The 26235-nt window shown below is 40.4% G+C and overlaps 1 protein-coding gene across 4 annotated transcripts in view; it reads right to left on the bottom strand.

Moving 5' to 3' along the window:
• The window catches only part of NFKB1 (nuclear factor kappa B subunit 1), a 58619-nt gene extending 39102 nt beyond the window's left edge, over positions 1–19517 (bottom strand). For 2 of the 4 annotated variants that reach the window (XM_041484305.1, XM_041484306.1), the window contains exons 1-3: positions 19331–19517; positions 7963–8015; positions 6741–6825 (exon numbers count right to left, since the gene is read on the bottom strand). In XM_041484305.1, the coding sequence (XP_041340239.1) occupies positions 6741–6825; positions 7963–8007 (130 nt within the window). In that variant the 5' untranslated portion in view covers positions 8008–8015; positions 19331–19517. Of the gene's footprint in view, positions 1–6740; positions 6826–7962; positions 8016–18736; positions 18863–19330 lie in introns of those variants that run through there. The other 2 variants (XM_041484304.1, XM_041484303.1) reach the window with 2 other exon arrangements.
• Positions 19518–26235: the final 6718 nt, after the last annotated feature.

Here is a 26235-nt window from a genome sequence, read left to right as displayed (position 1 = left end):
TCTTTTAATAATTTCAGATACACTTTTAAATATAGTGTTCTGCTGGGCCTCTAAAAACACTGAATACACTCAATTTGACTACAAATACAGACTCTATTTTGAGATCCATCTTGAGCATGGTGCCGATACATAGGATTATGTTCTACTAAAATTTTATTTGTGTCTTTTAAAGAAGGCGTCATTAAACAATTTTCAGTCTCATAGAGTGGCCTACTTCATACTATAAACCTCATGCAAAATTCACCAGTTTATATAGCTTTTGAGTAGGCCCTAAATCCAATGAGAATTCAGTGCCACCAGAGTTAAGCATTCATCACCTGATCAAAGCTTAGCTCCAACTCTAATAATTTAGATTATTTACATCAAGAAGGAAAGCTCTCTGGGTGGATGGCTGTGAAATACCTCTTAAAATTCAAGCCACTCATGAGTCTCAAAATAACAATTCCAAGAGTTATGATTATTTCCCTCTCCCTTGCTAAGCAGTCAAGATGATTTGTACTTCAGTGCTAAAAGATCTGTTGTTTTCAAGGTAGACCCCAAATGACAGCTTCATTGGGAATACCTACATAATATTTTCCCAGACATATTCCTGTTGGAATTCTGTATTATCAGTTCTACTAGGTTAAAGGTATTAATGCTAAGGAGTCAAGCACAGATCTTTACTGAACAAGCTTCTCTCAACATGGAAGTTGAATAAACACACAGTAGATGAAATGAGTATTCTGCTATTGCAGTTAGCTGATGCAGCAACTGAACTAACTTCATGTTGAAGTTATATTGCAAATATTATCAGTCACAACAATTTCACATTTAAATTATTTCCCAAGTCCATTAATTGTACTTTTCTTTGAAAAAGTAAACAGTGCTTCCTGAAGTCTTGAAAAACAACTGCCTCAAGACCATATACACATAATCCTACATTACAAAGAAGGAAAAACAGTTTGGACTTCAGGAACTTTAAAAGATGCAGAGTAATATTTAGCTTTGGCCTTGTGTTTCAATTTTTGTCTGTAACAGAGTCAGGATGAGCTGAGTTAGGCTTAAGCAATGTATCAGCACTTAAATTTAAGACCTCTTTTCACAGACCTCTAACCCTCCTCAAGCTGTAGGCACCTGAAAAGTTATATTTTAACAATCCAGATGCCATGTATTTTCTGGGCATTGGCAGAAATAATGCACCTAAAATACAACAGTGTGTAGTTCAACTTTCAACCAAGCCTCCAGGGAATGATCTGCCAAGTAACTGTTCTTTGGCTCTTCTCCTCTTAGGAATTCATTTTCAAGACATACATGTTGGGTTAACACAAAATATTATTGCTTTCTCTCAAACATTAGCCAGAAAAGAAGTGCCCTTATCCAATGGCTACATGGCTGCAGAAGTCCCACAGGACACATCACACTCAAGGTACAGCTTTTCCTCAGCATAAGGAAATTCAAACTCCTAAGGAAGGCATATACACTATCTTGGCACACTGGAAAACTAATGAAAAATGCTTCATACCACTGGAATGGCTTTCCTTGTGAAAACTCAGGAAAATGAAAAACTTAGGATTGTGGTTATTCTGACCTCTTGGGAAACAAGGTTATAAAAAGCATACAAATATGCTGATTAAAAATCATAATGTTTTATATACCAGCACTAGAAAAGTGCAAAAAAGATGCAGTGTAAATGTACAAAGCCAAATTAGATGTCTGTTATCATTAAGCCACATTATGCAAATAATGTAGCAATGTACTTAAAACAGTTTTTTGCGATCTCATTTTAACCTTTGGGTTCCATGACTAAAGATTTTCTTTTTTTTTTTATTTTAACAGTGACTAAGTAATTCTCTGGTATAGCATCTGAACCAGACACAAATAACAGTACAGAGAAGGCATTCTAATACAAAGCACTTAATAATATCTGAAATGCTACTTAAAAATAAACCAGCAATGGTCAAGAAAACATCCAGGCATAAATGGCATATTGTTTTGATTATAAAAAGGATTTTACTTAGTGAAAGGTCTCATATAGCTGTTTTCACTGAACTCTGAATACTTCCCAGAGACACATTACACAGCCTAACATTGGCTATGTGTGGTTCCTTCTTTCTCTCATCCTTTCCCATGGGGAAAAGAAAACACATATAGTGTTTTGCACAGGGCAGTTTTTAATACTTTGTTTCCATCAGTAGGTGTGTCTTTATCTCAGCAGACAAAGAGCAGGAACCTGAAGGTGAACACCTTGTAAGAGGAACTAAAAATGACGAGATTTGTGATGATCCTTTGTTCCAGCCTGGAAGGTGCTTGCTTTAAGTTCTTGTTTAAGAAGCAGCCCCCTTTAAAATGCTAAACAGCCACAAGAAGGAACACTACTTAATGCATAGCTTATGTTCTACTTTTGCGCTACAGAGAGGCTGAAGGACATGGTCATGGAGCTGCCTCTACACAGGCATGGCTCTCACGGCTGCCAAGAGCCAGGTTTTGACAGGAGCGCTCCTGCTGCTTTGGCTGGCACTGCTGCAGCTGGGAGGCCAAGAACTGCAGCTGCAACACGCGGTCCTCCAGCCTGGAGGGGCTTTGCCACATCCTGGCCATGCTGCAGGGCTTCTTTTTCTGTCTTCTTGCCTCGGTTGCCACAGACCGACTCGCATCCCACTCCACTCTGAGTCACAGTCCCACTTCCCCACGTCTTCTTCAACTGCCAAGTTTCTTCATTTTCCTTCCTGCCTGAGTCAGAGGCCCTCCTGCCCCTTGGCACTCCCACCACTTGCATTTTTTCTTCCTCTTGACAGGCCTCACCCTACATACACATACACTTCCAAAGGAGCACCCATCCTAGCTTGCCCCTTGATTCCTTCTTCCACCACAGCAAAGTCAAGGAAAAAGAGGTCTCTGAGGGTGGTGGGATATCCCTGCAAGCCTGGCAACTCTGCTGGACTAGTGGGGTCCTGTATCTAACAGCTTTCTGAGTACCTAAAACCATTCAGTTTAACCTGTGGGCAAGCATCCTCCCTCACATCCTCTCTGTTGGTGGGCCTCCAGAACAGGCATCTCACCCTTGTAATTGCTGTTTTTCTCTGTGGACATGGATGGAACACTCGTAGCCTGTAGGTTTTGATTGTTAAATCCCGTATCAAGTCTCTTGTGTCCATCCTGGCAGTGGTACCTTGCTGCTAAAAGCTCAGACTGGAGACCTAGTGCCTTATCCTTCCTGAAGGCCTGTTGTAGCATTTGCATGTCCTACCCCTCAGGGATTCCCCTGCACAGGAATACTCTCTCGAATCCCAGCTCTTCAGTGTTCAAAGCATGGTGTTTAAAGCAAATGGCACATGACACTTTACTTCTTCCATTGGTTCACTCTTCCAAACACGAGCACAGAAGATCTAGAAAGAACACCAGAAACTGTATGCAAGTCTGCCCAAGCTCTTGAGTATTAGGGCCACTACTGTGGAACAGGGAAAATGAACACTCATCTCATTTTTGGTAGTGGTCTGGTTTCCTTGAACCTTTAACATTATCTCTCTTAAAAAAAAAGAGAGATACTCTCTTTTTCCCCTCTATAACCCTCTTTTTCCCTCTATATATATATATATATATATATATATATATATATATATAGTGCCCTCTTTTTCCCCTCTATAACCTTCTCATTTTTCACAGCAAGTGTCACAGAGGGTTGGACAGAGGAGGTTAAAGAAACAGCAGAAAATTAATTTTAGCAGCCTCCAGGCAATACTGTTCAGCTCCTGATGGCTCTGCTTCAACTTCAAAGTTTTAAAAACACACCACCTTAATGCCAAGAGCTAGTTAGACCAGAGCCTCTTGAAGCCAAAACAGCCACACAGTTCCCAAACCCACCTCTAACTGGGGCATGTTACATGGCTGTAGATGGCCTTGGATCATCATGAGGGAGTACAGGACATCCAAAATTACAAACCCCTTAGCTCAGACCTCTGCCCATTTCCTCTCCAATGTAAGGCATCACTTTGCTTCTCCACTACACAAAGGACGTCCCACTGATGTGCACCCGCTTTTACTCTACCGAAATACATGCTATGGATAATACTTCCTCCATCCCCAATGCCACTAAGGATCAGTACCTAACCTACCTAATCAAAGGCAGGACACTTCCCAGCAAGCCAAAGAAGAGGCTGACTTCATGAGGTACTCCCTTTTCTCCTGGCAAAACCTGAACCGTGTAACTACTACATCTTTAGAGCCAAAGTAACAAAAAAGCCTGATTTTTATTTAAAGCAGACATACGAGAGAGAAAAAGAAGGAAAAACACTTGAGCACTAACAATGATTTGGAGAAAATCAGTTCCCCACCATCTCAAAGGTTTTCTACTATTACTGTAAACGTTAACGTAGCAGCAGAACATCTATCACCAGAAAGTCCCCAAATTCCCCAGCTGCTTGTTGATTCAGCCCCTGGCACGACACCGCAATCCACGGTTATACATTAAACCTGTCTGCCAATGTGATAGGTCTGACATTGTGCCTTTATGGATGCACAGACCACAACATATAGGCACCACAGCCAGATAATGAGGAATAATTAATGTCTTTGGTTCTTTCTGCCTTAATCATCCATCTGTCCTTGAGAAAAATCCGTTTATTTCACCCTCTCCATATCTCAGCTGGAAGTATTTCTGGAAAACCCCACATGACTTTAACTGACTTTGCTGAGTAGAAAGAAATCACTAGTCCCTGCTTGAAAGCCACTAAAGTAGAACATAAAATAATTATTTTATCTTTTAACTGAAGGGCCAGTCCATAGTAACAATGCAGAATATTTTCAGATGGGGAGGAAATAAGCATTACTGGAATACTGTTCAAGAAACAAACCAACTGTGGCATCATCAGATGCAGCTGAAATGATCAACCTTTTCTGAAATTTTTTATTAACTTTTTCTTTGTGATAAGCTGAAATCCATGATCCTTTATTGAATCCCATTTTGTGCACAAGGAACTTGTCACATATACTGCAGCAGTAGACAAGAGCAGTGGCACTTATTAAAAAAAGGCCTTTTTTGAAACAATTTTTCAAATAAAGGACAGAGTTAAACTTAGCCCAGTATGAGTTTTCTGTGGCTGCAGAACTCAGTGAATCCTTGACTCCCTGACATGTTTTTGAAAACAGCTGTTTTCTACTTTAGATGAGACATAGTTATCTGAAAATTACTTTTATGTATCTGAATAATTTGTATGGAATGAGTCTGCCATGAAGAATACAGAGTAAGCTTAAAAGGTACATGTAAAAGAGCTCATTACAGGGAAATTTCAATAGCCTTATTTGTTCAACAGAAAGTGGGAGAAAAAATCCCTTGGTCTACAATGCACAAGCCCTTTAATACAACACAGATGAATCTTACTGAATAATTTTATCTGCCTTAATAAAAATACACTGTAAACAAATGATTGCAACATTCATTTGCTGGATGTTTTTCCATATTTGTCAAGAGCTTTGCTCATGAGAACATTTTATCTCGAAACAAAATTATCTGTACCATGTGTTCCTTGATCCTTTCTTGCTACTACTCTTTTAAGAAAACAAGAAAACACTAAAACAGTAAGCCTGCTTTAATTTTTATTCTATAAGCAGCATTTATTGTTACTTTAGGATGGAATTTTACCTATGAAGGAAAACGTTAAATGCTTATTTCATTTTACCCTTAACACCTTCACTGCTGTGAAGTGTATCAAATACTGCAATCAGAAGGGGTTTGCACTTTCAACTGAAGAAAGTAATTTGCAATACATAACACACCAGCTACATCCTAATACAACAGAGTCAAACAGATAAGAGAAAGCTGCCATGGTAAAAGATTTGAACAGCTATATTGGAGCTATATTTTGAGAAAAAAATTCCTAAAGTTAAATTACATTTTATTTTCTTCTTCCTTTTGTATCAGTTGTTCTAATAGACTAAGCAGGAAATATTACTTTTTCATGCACGAAGTAATATTTATAAAGAACTTTAATAAGCAAAACCAGGCCAAGGTTGATCAAACAGCCGATACTGACTGGGCTATAAAAGACTTCTAACTGTTCTTACTGTTCTGGAAGCATATTGTAAGAGCTGCTACCAGACCTTTGCAGAATACTATTTACTTATTTTCAGTGGTTTGTTGCAAAATTTGTCTGAGCTTTCAAACTAGTGTTATTGTTCAGGAAACTGTCAGGTGCTTCTAATGCCACACTGCCACTTCACAGGAAACAGAGAAGTCACCAAGAAGGAAAAACACATTTGAATGGTACAGGAAGTTAAAATTCTCTGCATTTTATTACTGAAAAACAAGCATCTTAAGAACCACTACAACACCTACTACAAGCACCTTAAGAACTACTACAAATGCAACAGCATTCAAAAGGAAAAGAAGCACATGGTGCAGTCTGCAAACTGGCAATAGCAACATGTAACTTGCTGAAGGTTCAAATTCAGAAAAAAGCCTCAACAAAGTAATTTATAAAATCGGGTCACTCAAAGCTCTTTGGTCACTGTCCTGGTTTCACCTGGGAAACTGCTGAAACTTTCAGTTTCTGTACAAGCCACAAGAAAATCCGATTTGTCTCACTGCTGAAAGTTTTATGAGGGGAAGAAAGATGCAAAAAGATGGAACAAAAAAACTAGTTGACAGCTTGCAATTCTACTATTATGACCCACAAGTTGGTAAACAAAAAAGGCTCTGAAAAGAACTTCTCAAAAGAAAACAAAACAGCAGGACAATGGCACCATCAAATAGTAAGGGTTCCTACCTGTTCGTAGTGGTAAGTCTGCAGTGATGTAATTTGTACTGTTAAATAAAGCATTCATTCCCATGAACTGATCCACCGCAAACATCTACAGTGAAGGAAAACACTCTTCATTATTACATACACATATACATACACAGTTGCATAAAACATCCATCAGCAAAGCACTTCAAAGTTCCCTGCAAATATTGAGACTGCCAACACCTCGTTGAATTACATAAACATTTTATAGCTATTTTATTTTTGCTGGCAACAGCACTGCAAGCAGAGCTGACAGCACCGAGCCGAGTTTCACCAGAATCATGAGACCGCACCAACCTCAGCGCAGTTTCTAAACACCCATTTTGCTTACCGGCACTAACAACTATAAATCCTAAACAGCTTATACAGTAAATTCTGAAAATCTAACCCTAGATGTCTTGCCCAAGGCCTTGCTAAGAACCTGTGAGTTTTCATTTCCACTTCTCTGATTAAACCCCACCAGACTACATTCCTTATGTAAGTATATTTACAAGCTCTAATGCAAGAATACAATACATCCAGGTGAAAGTTGTGTGGTTTTTTGTTTTTTGTTTGTTTTTTTTTTAAACACTGATATGTCTTAACATACTGTAGTTGTTGTCAGGTATAAATATATCTTTTTCCAAAGTGAAGCAAGTATAAAGAGAAAAGAGTTGCTTTTTGAAAATGAAGGTCAGTAGAAATGACCTGTTCTTCACTTTTCACCCAAGCACCATTCTCACAGTTCAAATAATTTATGGAATGATCTAAGAAGGTCAGGAAAAGCTCCTGAAGAGCTAGGCCTATGGATCTGTGTGAGTGAAGGAACATTTCAGTCATCACTGTCGATGCCAACATCACAAAAATTTACACAAAATGGCCTTTTAGGACATGAGGGGTTTTATTTTCAGAAATACACCGATGTCCACCACAGAAGAAATTCCAGAGCATGTGTCACAGGCATGCAGGGCATAAAGATAAGGTTTTTTTCAACCTTAATTCAGCAGGCCTAGCTTTCCTTCTCATTTCAGCCATTTAACCAGTAAAGGCACTTTACAGGTCACATAAAAACCAGCTTAGGGAAAAAAGCCCTGATTTCTGCCAATGCTGAATGATTTTCTATGTCCATATTAAGTCTAGGAAATGACAAGACAATATGAGAGAAGGCCTAAACAGACAGCTAGGAGAAGATACAGGGATACTGAAAACACAGAAATTCACTTACTTGGGGATCAGATACTCCCATAATATAGGAATCTTCTGCTGCCATTTTAAGTCCTGAAACACAGAAACATGATTAGAACTCCCTTTTTTTCCCCCCCCAATGTAGAGAACTAGAGAAGGCTGGAAAGCATTCAGAGTTAAAAGCCCAATCTCTGACACTTTTTATTTTACTCATAACATTAATGATTTCTAAAATACTTCTAAAATTCCTCAGTATTTGAAGGGGCAATGTAAGGACAAGATAGGCTACAGCCAGGATTTTCCATTGCCTATTGCCAAGAAATTAAACTACAGTCAAAGTCCAGAAGTCAAAATTTCTTAAAATCAGGAACTGTTTCTGTCTTTGCTCTGATTATTCGGCCATTAGACTTCAGGAAACATCATTACCATAGAAATAGCAGAACTCTTTGTTTTTATACAATAAAAAGAACACTATGAGCATTCATGAATGAACCCTAACAGTTTTCTTATAAAGTATTACTAAATGCAAATAAAGATGCCCAAGAAAGAACAGACAGAATTTTTTAAAAAAAATTAAATAAACCAGGAATCTATTATTGACTAATTTTGGACACCTTTATTTCCAGAGGTCCACAAGTGCTTAGCACACACAACAACTCTGTGCTGACAATGACAATTATGGATGCACAGCATCCATCACAACTCTTTCTCACAGGTCTACATGTGAATTCTGGACACTGGAGAAGTTTAGCTTGGTTGGTTTTACTAGGACCAGTAGTGGGCCAGTAGCAGAACCTGTGAATTTTCTGAGGAATTGATAAGCTCTGTCAGAAGATACTAGTATTAGTGTTGCTTTTTTTCATGTACATGCTACTAAAGGAACAACAATTTCACCTATGCTGAGCTCACTAAATAAGGCTCTCCAAGGGAGTATCTGAAAATAACTACAGTAGGATTATTTCAAGAGACTCATGTCTGCATTCAACAGACACTGAACAAGGTTAATAACTAACAGAAGACAGAAACAGGTCACTGGCCTTCATATTCCACCACAGTGAACACGAGCCATGTTTGCCAGCAAAGAGACTGTGAAAACCTACTGCACTACCAAAGAGAGGTGCAAGAGATCAGTAAGTCATCCAAGAAAAACTGAGTCACCATGTACCTCCTACAGGAACTAGAAAGGCAATCATCAAAAGGAAAATTGGAGTACTTGGGTACTTCACCTTGATGGAGGCTCAACTCTGCTTGTTAACAATCTCCAAAGACAACACAGTCACCCATTCTCCACAAAGCAGAAAATGCAAATAAAAATAAAATGGAGCAATAGGAGACACTTAATACACAGATGACTACAATGAAAAAGATGTTTAGGTGGATACCATTTTAAACCTTAGAAAATACCATTTTAAACCTTAGAAAATTAGAAAATAGAAGTATTCAACTGACTGTAAATTGATTTTAGAAATATTCACAGGGCAATATGTATTTGTAGTATTTGTTCAAATATCAAATAACTGGTCATAAGATTTGAACCAAAAATTAGTAACATATATAACAAGCAGCCAGTGTCACCAATGCTGTACTTCACCACCTAATACAGAAGGATTTCAGCAAGATAAAAAACCACCAGTCAATCACACTAGCTCATAGGCACATTCCAAAAGCATTATTTTCATCAACCATTTGCCATTATTATTATTCATCTTTATGGAAAATGTCAACATACAAGACATGATAAAGCCTTCACGATACAATGAAATTTACTAAGATGGTTTTATTTTACTTCTGTTCTGTAGCAAAATATAAATAACATTACCACCAACTGATAAGTTACTTAAATCACTGAAATAACTTGTGACATTTTTGTCAAACAATTCTTACTAAAAGGTGTAGATATTACAGAAAAAAATCTGAAGACCTCAACAGCCAGCTTTTTTTTATCAAGTGGCAGAAAATACCCACCCTCTTGTTACACCCTGATTAGGTAACTGTGAGTGCAAATGCCAGGTTTCTTCTGCATAAATAGAATAAAAACTAGTCCTAAAAATCTTGGTTTGTGATGTTCCATATTCAAACAGTTAAAATTTCATCAGTCACATATGTAAAATTGTGTTCCAAAATCCTGAAATTTCCAGATGACATGGTAAACATGCTTGTTCAGAAATATAAAATATTCTGAGGAGCTAACATGAATGGCATCTGCCCACTTGCCTGTTTGATCAATGTAGACTTTGCCAAACTTTAAAACAAAGCATCTCACAGCTTCTCACAGCCACAGGATAAATGTAATAGTAGGTTCTATTTTCTTTGCCCTTTCTAGTTCCTCAGGCTGCACCTCTCTCCCTCTAGCAGAACTCTGGGGGGAAAAAGGCAGTGCCCTGACACCTGCCACATTTCTGGTCACATCTACACTTCTACAATACATGACTTCCCAACAAAGTGGAAAAATAGCACAGGGGCATTACTTCTGAAAACTTTTCATTCAAAGTATTTTGATGTAAAAATCTGAATCAGTCCTTCAGTTTCACCTTTTGAAAACAGTAATTTCTATTTTCAGAACAGAAATTCAGCTTTTTGTAATCAGCTTTTTGGCTGATGCAGCGAACAATATAATGACAGGAAAACAGCAATCTTTAAAGACGTTTTCCCTACAGTGCCATGTTCAGCTCTGGGCTCTTTGGCACCAGGAGCACATAGACCTGCTGGAGTAAGTCCAGAGGAGGCCATGAAGATGCTCAGAGTGCTGGAGCACCTCTCCTGCAGGCAGGCTGGGAGAGCTGGGCTATTCAGCCTGGAGAAGAAAAGGCTTCAGGGAAACCTTACAGCACCTTCCAGTACCTGAAGAGGGCCTCCAGGAAAGCTGGAAAGGGACTTTTCATCAGGACATGCAGAGACAGGATGAGGGGGAATGACTTTAAACTGACAGAGGGTGGGACTAGATCAGGTACAAGGAAGAATCCTTCACTGTGAGGGTGGCAAGGCACCGGAACGGGTTGCCCAGAGAAGTTGTGGCTGCTCTATGCCTGGAAGTGTCAGGTTGGATAGGGCTTTGAGCAATTTGGAAAACTTGGAAGGTGTCTCCACCCAGAGAATGTGAGGGGGTTGGGACTAGATGATCTTTGAGGTCCCTTCCAACCCAAACTAGTCCATTATTCTATGAAGGTGACACTTGGAAGCAGCAAGGTAACCACTGACACAGCACCCCATCAGCTGTAGGTAGGTACTAATGAATGCCTAACCAGGTACTAAACACAACCTCTCTTCTCACATCACAAGTGCAGATGCCTCTGACTTGAGATCTTTCACGTTCAGATCAGCTGCACTGCTTGAGGGAGGGGTTACAGACATTCTCTCTGTCCTGAACGTTTATTATGAACAGATTATAACTTAGATGTGCAAACATATACCTTTGTGTATGTAAACTCACACTTAATTGCCTTATCAGGGCCTAGACAAAGATTAACCCAGCTAAAATAAAAAATAGTTTAAAATAACCCTTCTAAATGACTGAGAACACTCAGTTTCACTATGTTTTGTCCTCTCCAAAGCCAAACAGATAACAAAAGTGTTCTGGGAGCTCTACCTTCACATAACCATTTGTTTCCTTAGGATTTATTAAGTTCACAAACCCGTACACTTCCTCTTACATGAAAATTGATGCAAATCCACAGAGTCAGTAACATGATCAAACCCCCAAAAAGACACAGAAAAATAGACCCTAGCACTACCTGTGTGACCTCTCATTGGCCTCTTCCCTTACTGCTCCAGTTTCTAAGCACCTTTCCCATTTGCATCAGGTGGTAAGATTAGCATCTACCTCAAGTAGCTTTGTTCATTCTCTCATTACATGAGCTGTATTATGGGTCAGAGATTGCCACCTCTCTCATTTGAAGATGACTGAATTAAAATTGCCTTGTGGAAGTTCAAGTTATTATAGATGCCTGCTTCCTGCATAAGCTCCAATTCCCACAAATTGTACTGCAAACTAGAATCTACAATAAAAAAACACCCCAACACCTGCAGACCACAATTAACCACAGCAGTCTCCACCCTGGAGATCGTCTGAAGTTGTTCAGATAATGGGGCACAGGAAGCTAGACATTTCAATTCACAGTATTTATAAGTGTGACAATTCAAAGGTCAGTGAAGAAACTTCATTTAGCTCCTAGTGCAACAGGAAAATATAAATTCCAGCTAAACTTGCCCAAACCCACACAATTATACCTTCTGAGAGTAAGTGTGGGATGTGTGTGCATGTGCATACATATTCCTTTCTCCTCACAGCAGGTCAATTGCCATTGTGAAAAAGGTTTAAATAGAGAGAAAAAGAGAAAAAAACCTAGGTAGCCATTTATACACATACAGGAGATGACTCTGTTGCACCAAACAACCAAGCAAACCTAATGGCAGGTACTTTGCACCACTGCTGCTCCTTAATAACCAAACGATAGCAGGTACAAGTGGCACAGATGGAAGAACATGATTTATTGTATTCTGAGTATTTGTTCTAAAGCTTCAAAAGGAGCAGTCAGTTAAAATGAAAACAACATAATTAATGTAGGAATGCTGTAATCCACGAACAAGAATTCTCATTTCTCTTATCTCAATCATTTGATTTCAGAGCTCTTCCCTGTTATTCTCCCACATTCACTGTGTCTGTTTACCTTCTAAAAAGCAAGATAAATTTCCCTACCCAACTGTTTTCAGCCCCCCTGATTTTTCAAGGGTACAGATCCCTCCCTTTACTTCTCTTCAACTTTCCAGCCTGAACTTTAAGCATGAGGTCAACCCTTGTTCTCTTTGACACCAGTATCCAATCCAATCCCTAAAAACTTGGAATGGGACTTCTTCCTATTACCTTTCTACGGATAAACATGATCTTTATCACCCAGTTCATTACACTTGAGAACTGAAATTAGCATGATGGATGTTCCTCCACGAGGAAATTTATTTAAACCATCTCTTACTTTATGACATGTTTTACATCATCCTGTTCTCACCTTTCAAGGCTGGGATTCAAAAAGCAAGCCTCACAATGGGAAACTCAACTACTACACTTGATAAACTGAAAGAACTGAAATTCCTTCTGAAAGTTTTCTAGCAGAGTGCTTTATCTCTTTAGCCTGGCTTTCACTGGAGTTTACCTGTTAAAAAGAAACTTATTTAACAGGAGACTGAATGAAATTAATTAAACTCAGTGTGGTTATGCTCTTAGCCTGTTTATTTTGCTTACTAAAAATAGAGAGGAATAAGGATGAAAATGAAGCAAAGATGTGTCTCTTTCATATATTGTAAGTACATCAGGGCTATGAAGTGTGGTGGATGATCATTACAGAGAACTATTATTTTTAGGAAGGGCACCAAATTTTCAGAATTCCTGCAGCAACTGTGAAGTACTGAGGTAGAAACAGTAACTGCTGTATTGTGCAGACAGGACAATGTGTTTTACCTGCTGTTGCTTCCTTAACTTTAGGTGGCAACTCTCCATCCTTGAGCCTCAGTCTTCCACCCTTTGCAAAACATAATCTGTGTCTGTATAGGGACAATTGTTTCAGAGATTTGCATTTCCCAAAGAGAGATGCTGGGAAAAGGTATTGTGCAATAGACTCTTTGGGTTGCTGGGTCAGGGCTGGCAGCAGGACAAGAGCTGCTGAGATGATTTTGGCTGGGGGCCAGAGCAGGATCTGCTCTGACAAAGCAGAGATCCGATCCAAGCTGTTCAGTTTCAGCCTTTCAGCACGGCAGACCCTTCGAAGTCAGGATGCTGCCCACCCCTTTCACTGCACAGCCTTTTCACCTTGCTTCTGGCCACCTCTCCACTTCAACCAGCACTGCATTCCCTTGGAACCCAGGCATTCTGCCCAGAGCTCCAGAAGTACAGCTCCAGAGCACAAAACTTTCAGTTCGAAGTAAGAGACGATAAACAGCTAATGTATTCTGTAATGTACAAAGTAAACAGAACTCAAATATTAAGGGAACATCATGCATACTTTCACCCACAATATTGGCATAGATGTCTTTAGGACAAATACAAAAGAAAAATATGTTTAAAAACACAAGAAGCGATTGTTAATTCACTCATGCTGACACAAAGCCACATCTATTATGTTATTTTGAAGGGATTTGAAGTCTGTAGTGAAATAGATTTGAAATTTGCTTTTAAATGTCGAAATGTTTACTATTTATTCTCCCAGCTTCAATGACTTCAATACCTGGGGTGTAGGGAGCTATTTTAAGGAAACAACACTCAATTTTCACAAAAGCGGCATAAGGAAGTTGTATTTTTCACTTTCCTTCTGGTACTTCAAAGATGTGTAATCTCTCAATAAAGATTTGAGTGCAATTTCTCATATACAAGTGCAAAAAAGTTTGTACAGAGAGACATTTTGATCAGAGATTCTAATTTCCTCTGCAGAGTTTTTGCCATCCATACACCGTAGCAGCTGCAATAACACTACATAACCCTAAATTACACTGTTTGTTTTTCTAATATAACAACCCAAATTGTCTCCTCTTGTGACTAATTAAGCCTGCTTATTATTTCCTGTTGGGTGGGACCTGGCAGTTGTGTTTATGTATTTTTTAAATTTTAAAATTGCTGAAATTAAAATTTCCAAGTATTCTCAGTCATGAGCAGATACATTACTTGACAACAGTATAAAAAGTACAGAATATTTTGGAAATTTCATCAATCACAAGTACTTGAGATTTCACAAGTGTGGTGCTCTAAATCAGAATTGCTGGGTGCATAATTTTATGAAATCTAGAACCAAATTTACTACAGCATGTAACAACTAAATCTGAAGAAAAAAAATCATAATGTAAGAAAATTTCCTTGGCAAAGAGTAACTGGACTACCTAAAAGATATTCTATTAACTATGTTTGGAAACAGAATTTTTGTTTTATTCCTTTCCCAAGTATCAAAGTAGTGAACTAATATGTCAAGAGGAAATACTAAAATACCATAAACATACAAACTGTTTTTCCATGATATTGTTGGAATAAAGTTAGAATGTTTTTGTTAAAACACATTCAAAGCAACTTAAACCAAAGGAACAAACAGTATTCAAATATATGGCAAATATATTCTGGTACATCTATAATGCTAAGTAGATGTAAAAATACTGAGGTTCAACACAGAAAAACAGCTGTAGTAACTACATTGTATTTTACCCATGTGGGGTGCTAATGTTACTTGAACTCCTGAATATGATATTAAAATGCTGTTACTTTTTCCTCCAGATTAAGATCAATCACTGAATGTTCTTTGCAAATAGCTCTAGCTCCTATAAAAGCTGTTCATCAAAGTCAAATTTTAACTTAAGAAGCCACACACGCCCATTTCATAAGCCTGAAGTGTAATGAATCATTAATATTAGGCTGCAAGCCTTTCCCTTTTTTTTTTTTTTTCTTTTGGCAGGGGTAGAGGGGGCATGGGAAGAACAGTGTTTGCAAGCAACAAGTAACCCCCAGTTGCAGAAGTTCAACTCACACAAGGTTTGCTGTACCACCAGGTACAGTCACAGGCTCTGGGCTCTCACTGAAGACACAGTCCCTCACTTCATGAACAGAAAATAGCCAGGGCTGTTTCCACAGCAATCACAAAGGTGAATTAAAGGATTCTCAGTGTCCTTTTGGTTCTGAACAGCCACTGCAATCATAATATGACAGAATCAAGTGCTTAAATAGCACCAGTAAGAGGAACCAAACAGGTAGAGCTGAGTCCACACCATCACAGTCATATCCAGTTTTCAAATCTACAGATGTGAAGTGGGTAACTAAGGTTTCATTTTTTTGCTTTTTCCGAAGAAATTGCAAAACTTCTGCAGTCTCAGTGTTGCACAGTAACCTATGACACAACAAAACTCACTTGGACTAAACTAATAAGACCAAAAACCCACCTGCTTCCTTTGTTTATACTTTATATGTGTGCTAAAATCTGTCGTGTTTAGGCAGATGGAAACATGACCTCTAGAAGAAACAAAAAAATAAAGCCAAACCCAAGCAAAAAAAAACCCCAAACAAACCCAAACCACACAACTCAGACCTACTTTGCCCTTGACCTGTTGACAGTTTGCTTGGAGGACACAATAAAACATGGGGGTATTTCAGTTTAGTATTTTAAATTAAGGGGGGGGGGAAGTGTACCTATCTGCCACTGCTTTTCAAAAGAACACAGAAGTTGAAAGAGGGAAATAATGCTTGGAGTAGCAGTAGAAGCTTCCTCCCCACACATGATCTGTCAGCTCCACCTAAATGCTAAACAAAGGATTTTACCTTGAGACCATAATAACTTGAAACATCTTTTAAGGCCTTACTTTTGAAACTGTCAACAGTGCTTCACCAAAATACATGTTTAAATGAAAGCACTGAAGAAGATTCACTGAATTATTTCTATGCTCAAAGTTAGATGCAAACTTAGTGCCTGACTGACCTAAGGGCACAGTTAATGACAACCATAATTACGATCTTATCAACACAGAACTTCATAAAAGGTTCACAGCTTATTTAAAGGACATCAAATTACAACTTCCACTTCTAAAATACCTTTTAGTCAGAGCTAAAAGTGACCAAAACCAGGAACTGCTTTTTTCATTACCTGCCTGAAACATTCATTATCTTCTCTTTGTTTTATAATAGCTGTGTTATTTTGTCAGAGAACCAAAAGAAAGCTATCAGTATGTTGAAAGAAAGGATTTTCAACTAACTGTAGAGTTTTCATTAGTTGCTTACATAAACAAGTAACAATTTTCTTTATGACTGATACTTTTGAACTTAAGAGTTGGCAAACACTTACAGCACTGAAAGGTGAAAGTATTTTAGCAAGCACAGTTTGAAGTAATCTATGAAAACACAGGAGAATTAACCAGCTTCTCTGAAGACCACAGGTGAATTTTCTCAACACTAGCTATATCAAAAAACCAACTGTAAGTTAGTAAAAGATATATTGTCTTTCACTGTATCTTTGTAACTTCAAAAATGAACATCTACTTTGCATTACAAGCACCTTCCATAGTAAAGACTCACAGGCCTTCAAACTTAGTTCCTGTCCTTCCAGAGTCAAAAATATGCACAATAATATGAATTCCTAACTGGGCATATTTTTGGAGTTTGCATGTATTCATGAGAAAGTGGCATGGGAAGGTTTTGGAAAAGGCAACAATGAAAAGCAAACAAAAATCTATTAATTAGCAAGTTTGTGTCAATGATATTTATTTGTAGGTATCTATTATTGAAGTCACATAATGCCACCTCAAGGAAAAAAATAAATTAAATTAGTGAATTTTTAGGAGTGAAATTTTAATGTAAACTTACATTTATTATTTAAATTAATTCCCAAAAGTAAAATACATAGTAACAGAGAAATAACCAGCACTGCTATTTTTCAACAAATGAAGCAGGAAATATTCAAATCTGCACATAAAAGAAACACCAGTGTCTGCTTTCTACCCTATCTCCCTGTTACTGCTTTTCTCTGTCCCAGCACTTTTATCCAGCGAACTTTTCTGATTTCAAAATAAATACTACAAAAACATTACTAGGTGTTCCTGGAACAAAGTGAGTACAGATAGGAAGTTTATCTGTTAAAACACTGCTTTTTAAAAACACACAACACAGTGCAAAGTGATATAAAGCTGTTCTATGATCTTAACTCAAAATGTATTCATTTCTTGCATGAGAAAATAACTACATTTTTTTGATGACCCTACCACTGACTTTTCTTTTTTTATAAAGGGGACAAAGGGTGGAAAGAAAAAAAAGCTTTCTCCCTTCTGTTTTGTATTTCATATTTAACATATCTTGCAGAGATTTCAGCACTGAGATTCCCTGAAATCTCCACACTCTGCGGCACATCCTGACAACAGTATTTCAGCGTAACTGTTAGTTAAGTTCTCGGGCCAGGGAAAGTTGCGGAACAGAGCATCTGTTTTTGGATGGTTACAGGCTACTTTTTTCTCTTTCATTTTCTCATAAACTATAGTAATTTCTGTAGATTACAAAACACTGCAGACAGGATGCTATCTTGGAATGACGTCTTGGTTAACGCTTTCCTAGAACGGGCAGCTACTTTCTTTCATGAAAGAACACAAATGCTTTGACTGAAATACTATTTCAAAAGTTGATACTACACAGTACGTAGCAGAGACTCCAGAATGTCAATAAAATCGAAATGCTCTATTTTCAACCCTGTTCTGTGAGCTTGACAGCGCTGGTGGTAGCACCCTGCAGCATGTAAGGCACAAGGTGACAGGGCAAAGATTTCATCCACTTTTCTCTGTGAACAGAGTAAGTGAAAAGAGGACTTCTGAAGCACAAATATAATCAGCACTTAAAAACCCTTTAAAAAAAACATGATAACAATAATCTGTATTTCCTTTACAATGTTATTCTTAAGCAAAGATTTTGAGCATTTTAAGACAGGAAGTTGAAATGCAGCAGACGATCCCTTGCCTCCAAAGTGTTATTCCCCAAATGCTCACAGGCACTGAGATTTACCTATTTTGAAAATACACAGCGGTACACATGATGATAATGGCCCAAGAGCACGCACCTCATGTCACAGACACAATACTCCGATTCACGTTCACGAAAAATAAGTCAGTAGCGCTCCTTCACCAAAGTTACCATCAAAGCAGAAAGCACCAATAGATGAAAATAATAACTGTGGTGATGAGAAGTTCGATATTCTTGGGTTTCAAGGTCAAACGTAACCGAGCAATCAGTGCAGTAATACTCCCAGGCGCGAATAGAACTTGTCGGTTTCACCACTTGCAACTAAATTACCTTTAAAAACCTCACTATTTCGTACCTTTTAATACAATCTGCGGCACTCTGGGGCTGCACCCAAGACGAGGTCACCCAGAGCTGCCAGGATCAACCCGCCTTTTCCTGGTGGCCACCTGCACTCCCGAGCCCGGCCGGCGGCTGTGCCCCGGCCGCGCCTCAGGTTCAGCACGTACGTGTGTCACCTCCGAAACCAAAAGCGACAAAAGCAGCACCTCCTTTGCCTACGAGCACCCGCTATGCGAGCGGCAGAAGCTGGGCTTGCAAATTTTGTTCACTTTGCTGTCAGGGACACCCCTTCTCTCGCTAGGAACACCCCGGCAGCACAGCAGCGGCAAAGCCGGCATCCCCCCGCTCCCCGGGCTGGCTGCGGCAATCCCTCCCGGCGCTCCAGCGGGAGCTCCGCGCCCGGGCCGAGGTCACAGGCGCAGAGCTGCACCGGGCACAGCCTCCCGCGGCAAAGCAGAGCTCCGGGGGCTGCCGCGCTGCCCCAGCCCAGCGAAATGCCGGCTCCCGCCCCGCTCCCGCCGCTGCGGGACAGAGGGAGCCGCGCTGAGGACGCGGGGACAGGGGAGAAAGAAGGCAGCGAGCGGCGGGCCGGGGGCCGCCTGGGGCTCACCGGGGCAGAGCTGGCGGCGCCTCCTCCTCGTCGTGCAGTGCCGCCGGCGGTCCCTCAGCGCCGCGCCATGTAACGCGACGTGCCGCCTCCCGGCTCCGCGCGGACTTTCCCCCTCCTTCCCGCCCGCCCCACCGGCGAGGGCACCCGCCCGGCACCGGCCTGCGCAGCCTCCGCCCCTGCCCCCGGCCCGCCGCACTTCCTGGCTGGAAATTCCCGCTGACGCTCCGGCAGCGCGGAGGGCCGCGCGGGCGGGGCGGGGCGGCAGCGGCGGCCGGCGGGGCAGGAGGAGGCGCGGCCGCGGCGCCCCGGGCGCGCTCCCGCGGCGGAGAAGGAGAAGGAGCCGGGGAGCGCCTGCCACCGAGCCACCCGCTGGCCACGACATCCCTGCGCCGGGGACAGGCCCTCCCGTCCGGGTGAAACAGCGTCAACACGCGGGTCCTTTCATCCCAGGGCATTTACCGCCGCCGCGAGAATAATCCCGTCCTTGCCCACGTTCCTTGGCCCACGGCGGCATTCGCGACACCTCTGTGGAGACGGGCCCGGCCCGGTGGCTGCCAGAGATTTTTTGACAAAGTTGGGAAGGGGAGAGAGAGTCTGCACAGAGTGAATTTAACCCCCCTGATGCAGTGCCCGGCTGCTGGCTGGCCTTCGCTGGCACTTCATGAAAGGAAATTTACCGATTCTTACCGGCGATGCCTGACAACATCACCGAGCGGGGAGCACAGGCTGCACAGCACCATTTTTGCGTAGGTTTACACAGTTTCTGACAGAGGAGGCTCCCAGGTAACTTGGCTTCTGTTGAACAGTGCCAACCATCAATAATATGCTTTTTAATACCAGAATCCAGGTTTGTAGCACATTAAGTCTCCCAGACACATTTAACCAAGGCTGAAGCAAGTCAGCTAGTGCCACATTTTACTGTGCCAGTTAAATGCAGCTAGTGCCACATTTAACTGGCACAAATGCTATGTAAAACAAGTTCGAATATCTTTATGCTGAATCTTAAACGTCTGGTTTGCAAAGGGTGACGGGTGCCTCAAATGAGCATCCAGCATAGCTCGCCGAATGTGTGTTTGCGCAGAAAGTCAGCAGCACACCTCTGGGGAGTTTTGTTATGCTAAGCCACATAACATGGGGCTCCACGAATGAGACAAAGAAAAATCATAATTTAAAAGAAGGATTTAAAACCCTCCAAACATATAAAGAAACCAAGGAATATGACTGTTGCTTTTTTTGTGTGTTGAAGCAAGGAATTGTAACCTAGAGCAAAAATATGTTCAAAAGGAATAGAGTCAAATCATAAGCCACCTGTTGACTGGAACAAAATTAAAGGGGTGTGTTTACCAGAAAAGGGAGTAGGTTCAGATGTTACATTTTGTGCCACATCTCTGGGTTGGAACAGAGAGATGCTATTTAAAATGAGCGCTGAGAGTGCAAAAGAGAGCTCAGAAATGCGAAGGTTTTTCTCCGCTTTCTTGAGAAATGACATTTCCTACATGTTACGCATAAATATGTATGAAGAGAGAGTAATTTCCTTTTTTTGGATTGCCACTCAGGCTCTGTGATGCAATTCTAAAAATGCACTCCCCCATTCTCTTCCCAGTACAAACTGGGAGTTGAGAATGACTCAGCATTTCCAAGTAAAACGTGTTTCCCTTATTATATGGGGATATTCCTGGACATTCAAGACCCAATATTAATTTTTTTTAAATGGAAGAAAATACACTGAATTAATAGAACAAGCAAGGAAAGAATTGTGTCCCAAAGCCCTTGATGGAGGAAGTCTAAATGGATTTTAAATACAAAGAAGTTTCAAAATAAGATTCATTTGAAAGGAAAGGTGCCATGTCATAGCTAATCAAAGGTGTGCTCACAGGGCAAAACCTGTATGAACAAGTACCAGGAAATCAGACAAGGTGGAGAAGTTCCAAAACTTAAGGAGACTTACCTGGTGGATTTATTTTAATGGACATGTATTCAAGTACTCAGGCTCAGCTTTCCCTGTGAAATCTTAAGCAGCTTCCACAAAGATCTAGGTTTTACAATAAAATCCTCTTCTCAATCATATTCAAAGCATAAATTTGCCTTTTTTAGAGCTTAATACCGTAACTGAAATGTCATTTCTACTGACACCCACAGTAGTGCCAGGCTGTAAGCTCACAGTTTGGTAAAATTATCTTTACAGGACACTCTAGATAAATGTACTTCTCTATAGCACAGGATTCCCACTTGAAGAGCCAAAAAATCCCGTTCCAACCACTGAGGAAGTCAGGCAGATAATACCTGCTCAGTGGTTTGCAGTGACAAAGTGCTGCCTATTTCCTGAATAACACTGGTTTCCACTATTGCCATCCTTCTGCTTCAGTACCTGGACAATCTTCAGTTCTCTGGTCAGCGCAGAGATGAAGAGCAGGTGATCAGACCTGAACCCAAAGGAGTAAATGCCTGCTGTTGTGCTGAGGAGAGCTTTGTGAAATGCTTGCAGCCATGTCTCTGGTAGCTGGGCAGGTGCACTGAAGGTGAGGCTTTCTGGCTGTACACTTAACCAGGCTGCTTCACCTCAGTCAGGTGGGGTGCATTTAAGTTTCCTGATATGCAGATGCAGTTTAGAAGCTGAGTCTCTTCTCTGCTAGGTTTGCTCTGGGAATACAGATGTACAGATCTCTTTCCAAAGTCAGAAATCTTTGGCCAGTATTTTTTCATCCTGTAACTAATGATAGATAAACATCTAAGACAAGCAGAGATTTTTAAAATAATCAATCTTTACTTCAATTGATATGCCTGGATTGGAAAAAATCATGAAAGTTTCTTACATTATTTGTCTCCTGTTTCTGACGTATGTATTGGAATCAGGATAGGCTCTTTTCATTCCCTTTGACGTAGCAGGTTTGAGGCTAAAGCAGGAAAAGATAAGGGAAAGTCTAAAATAGCTATTGAGAGACACTTCCTTTTAAAGCTTTCAATTGCCCATCTTCATGGAACTACTATGCCATACTATCCAAATCTATTTCTGGTCAATCCATTGTTTCTTTCTCATCCAGAAAATCCAGAAGTTCTAACTTAAAAACTGATTTGCCTTACATAGTGGCCAGTGATCATGTTAACACACTCCAGTCTCACAGAGGTTGTCAGTGTTTAGCCACTATTTGCTGTTGGCATTGCCATTGTCTCCTATAGCTTGAATCCACCACTATCACAGGAAGAAAATATGTTTAAAAAAAAAATTGTATTTTTAAGATGGTGTCATCATTCTGACAATATATATGAAGTCCTAATGAAGTTGACAATAGAAACTATATTTAAAAAAAACATTCTAAATAGCCAAAGTACATGTGCAAAGCCAACCATTTGAACTGCATCTAGCAGGGTGTAGAGTTCAATGACACTGCTGAATCCCCAGGTTGCAGCATTCATGAAAAGCACTTCCTATCATCCCTGTTGTTTTTGGTGGATGATGAACTGCCCTCAATTAATCTATTTAATCAGATTTAGATGGACACAGCAACAGCCTGCAAGGCTCTGAACAGTGTGGTGCCTCCTGTAATTACACAGGCCACATCCCAAATGCACCTCTTTCTTTCTTCTTCCGGAGCCACAAATCAGACATGGGATCTCATGTTACCCCACTGTGGTTCAGGTGTGTAACTTTGCTGAAAGACTAAATTTCTGTTGTTTTGGGTAAGACTGCCAGGGCTGAAGCAGGAGTTTTCAGCAACAAAAACAGTTGGGGGGCAGTTGGTAGGGAGTTAATTTAGTAGACTTAAGTAAGAGAACCATGAAGCTGTAGACACAAGGCTGATGGGTATAATTAACAGAGAAAAGGGAACCTTTGGAGAGAGCTGGAAGTAAACAAGAAAGGGAACACTGCTCAACATTTACTTATAGCTGTCATAAAGTATAGGGTATCACTTCCTAAAAGACATTGAAAGAACCAAGCAGAGAAGGCAATTTGATGTATATAATTTTTGGAATGGTTAGCCTAGCCTTCCCTCAGTTTGTCTGTGTAATGCTAGGCCTTCTTCTTTCTCTTTTGCACTGGTGGATAGTAAGGAGAGTTTCACCCCAAACCTCTCAATTACACCATAAATGGTGGTTTATAGATTCTGCGAACTTGCTGCAAGTTCACAGAGCTCTCAGTGGAGCTACCCAGACCCCTGTGAGAAGTTATGAGCTCACCAGCTCATCAGAGCCTTGAAGCTGCTTCATGCAGAACTCATATTCTGTTCCAAAAGTGTTGCCTAGGCTGGTCCTGCTAAGCAGCCAAGCAGTGTAACACTGTACAACAATAAGTGCATGTATTGACAGAATAGAAGTTTTTGTGTTTGTAGAAACCATTCAGAGAGCCATTAGTGTAGCACTATAGCTACGTTCACGCAGCTTACAGCCCAAAGCAAACTGCTCCAGCAAGTGCTGTTACAGTCAGGAGCTGTGCTGTCTGGTAATAAATCTAATGAGCTGCCAGTCAGTTCCCCAGAATCTGAGCCTGATTCAGGTTGAATGATTCACTCATCTGCTACTCAGCTATAAAACACCTTGGCCAGCCACTGAAGCTAGAGGGATGGGTTTTTGCCATTTGAGTTCAGTGGCAGCAGGTTCTTACTAGTCCACTGCATGCGCTCCCTTCTCTTCCCACCTCCCCATGTTATGATTAATGCCCTGTGTTCTAGTCAGTATTTAATATATCAGATGATTGCGTTCTCTTCATAGTATTTTGCATATCTGAATGATATGTACTTTTAACTTCTATCTGATTACATCCATCAGAACCCAGTTCAGGGGCCTAGTTGTTTTCCCAAGGGATATATGTTCTTCCTGTTTCATAACTGTGGCTTTAGATTGTCAGCAGGGTTTCACCCAGTTAGCTAATGCAAACAAAAGCAGCTGTTTGTGTCTTTGTCACTTTCTTTTGTCACTTTCATTAAATACTTGCTCAGTTCAATTTATGAGGTCATTTTGGATCAGGTGTACAGAGTAGGACCAATGTTAACACAGTATAGAAGATGGAATTTAGCTAACTTGATTTGTATTGCTGCTGTTTTATTGCTGCTGCTCAAGGAAAATTCCAGATGGCTAAGCACTGTACAAATATATAGGGAAGGGATTTCTTCTGCCACAGAAATTTCAACATCTAAGTATATAATGGAAAACAGATTATGAAAACAGAAAGTGACATTCACTGCTGTTTGAACTCTTGCAGTGATTAATTTAAGTCTTCTACTCAATTGTTGGTAGAAGTTCTCATTTCCCAAGCTGTTTCTGTTTCAAGTTTTAAGCTTTTACAGCAAGTAATGATATTCTTCTTGAAAGTCCAGTCCTGGAATATCTGGATATGGCTAGTTTTTTTCTCAGTTTTTGATGAAAACTTAAACCTTATGTTTAAAAAAGTTGAAAGTGTCAATGTTCAAAAGGTATTTTTTAAACTGATGTGATTCTCTTTAGGCAAATCCTGTGAGCTTAGAGGACTTTATAATTTTGTAACGATGGGGGATTAACTACAGTGAGTGGTGAACTGAGACAAATCACTAGTGTAATGGATCCAGCCTTCCAAAAAATACAAGATTATAAAAGGATTATTTGGCGGGCACAAAAAAAATATTGTCTCCTAGACAATCTCTGTCAAATAGATTTGATTTCTCAAAAGTTCATGTTTTTTTAACCTTTTTTCCAAAACTATGAGGGTTTGAAATTTTTTTTTAGCAAATTATTCTAGATTTAAAGCTGCAACACCAGAAACAATTCAGGCGCTACCTAAGCTTGTGATCAGATGCAAGAGGCTGATGAAAAGCAAGACAGTATGCCAGTGTAATGACAGAAAGAACCCTGTGCTAGAGCAGGATGTCAGGAGTGGAGAGGGACCTCAATCTGTTTTTTACTCTCCACAAGAAGTAGGTGGAGGAAGCAGGGTGTTCTCCTTATTCTGGTTTCTTTCTCAGTTCCCTTTGTGATTTACTGTTTGGAAGCGGAAGCCTGGCTGATAGCGGGACGGTCTTTGATTCTTTCCCTGGTGAAAGAGCACGGTGCAGAAACTTTTAAGCTGTAGATAAAGATCCCAGCACCAAAGCTAGGAGTGGTATGACCATGTGATTCTGCTGTTGTTCCCGAGCCCATTGTCTCGGATGTTGTCATGCTTCCATGGCCTGCCTTGCTTTCAAGGCTAAGGAATGCCACACAATGCTTCAAACATTCAGTGTGTGAACTTGTATGGGCTCAGGGTCTCTGCCCTGCTGAGACCTGACCTGAAAGTGCATGTGACTTTCTCACCTGAGGGCAGGGAAATGGAATTGCAAAGTCTTCAAATGTTGCTGTTTACCTAGACGTCCAAATAAGAATATGAGACTACGGTTTAAGCCCTTGGGTGTATTTACAACAGCTCTTCCCAGCTCTAAGCATTGTGCTGCCAACAATTGGCTGCGCCCAAGACACTCCCTTTGATAGCATAGTGAGAACTGTGCTGCTTGTGTTCACATCAACAGCAAACTCTTGTTGACCTACCTGGGTGTAGGGCTGGCGGCTGAGGGAGGATCCCTGCCTTCTCCACAGATTTGGAAAGCGTTCTGACAGTGGGCTCACCTGGCTGCAAGTAGTAGGGCATCTGCAAAACTGTCGTATTTTCTTGAAGCAGCATTTAGCTTTGCAAGGTTTGTGTTGCTCTGCAAGAAAGTAAAGGTGTGTGTCATGGTGACTTTATGAGTGCTTGTGGGGAGGTCCAGCTGGAATTCTGACAGTGCTGCAGACAGGTTAGAATGATGTTCTTGTGACAAAAATGCTGTTCTTGCTCTAAGGATAGGGAACAAAAGCCCAAAGAAATGAAGATTGAAAAGATGAAAGGTAGGATGAATTTGAAACACAGAGACTGATTTTCCTCACAGATTTTGCCACTGCATAGGTTAACATGTCCACCATAA

Source organism: Pyrgilauda ruficollis, unplaced genomic scaffold (genome assembly GCF_017590135.1).
Source record: "Pyrgilauda ruficollis isolate IOZ18807 unplaced genomic scaffold, ASM1759013v1 scaffold65, whole genome shotgun sequence".
Lineage (NCBI taxonomy): Eukaryota > Metazoa > Chordata > Aves > Passeriformes > Passeridae > Pyrgilauda > Pyrgilauda ruficollis.
Note: the sequence above shows the minus strand (reverse complement) of the source record. Positions and strands in the feature narration are given on the sequence as shown.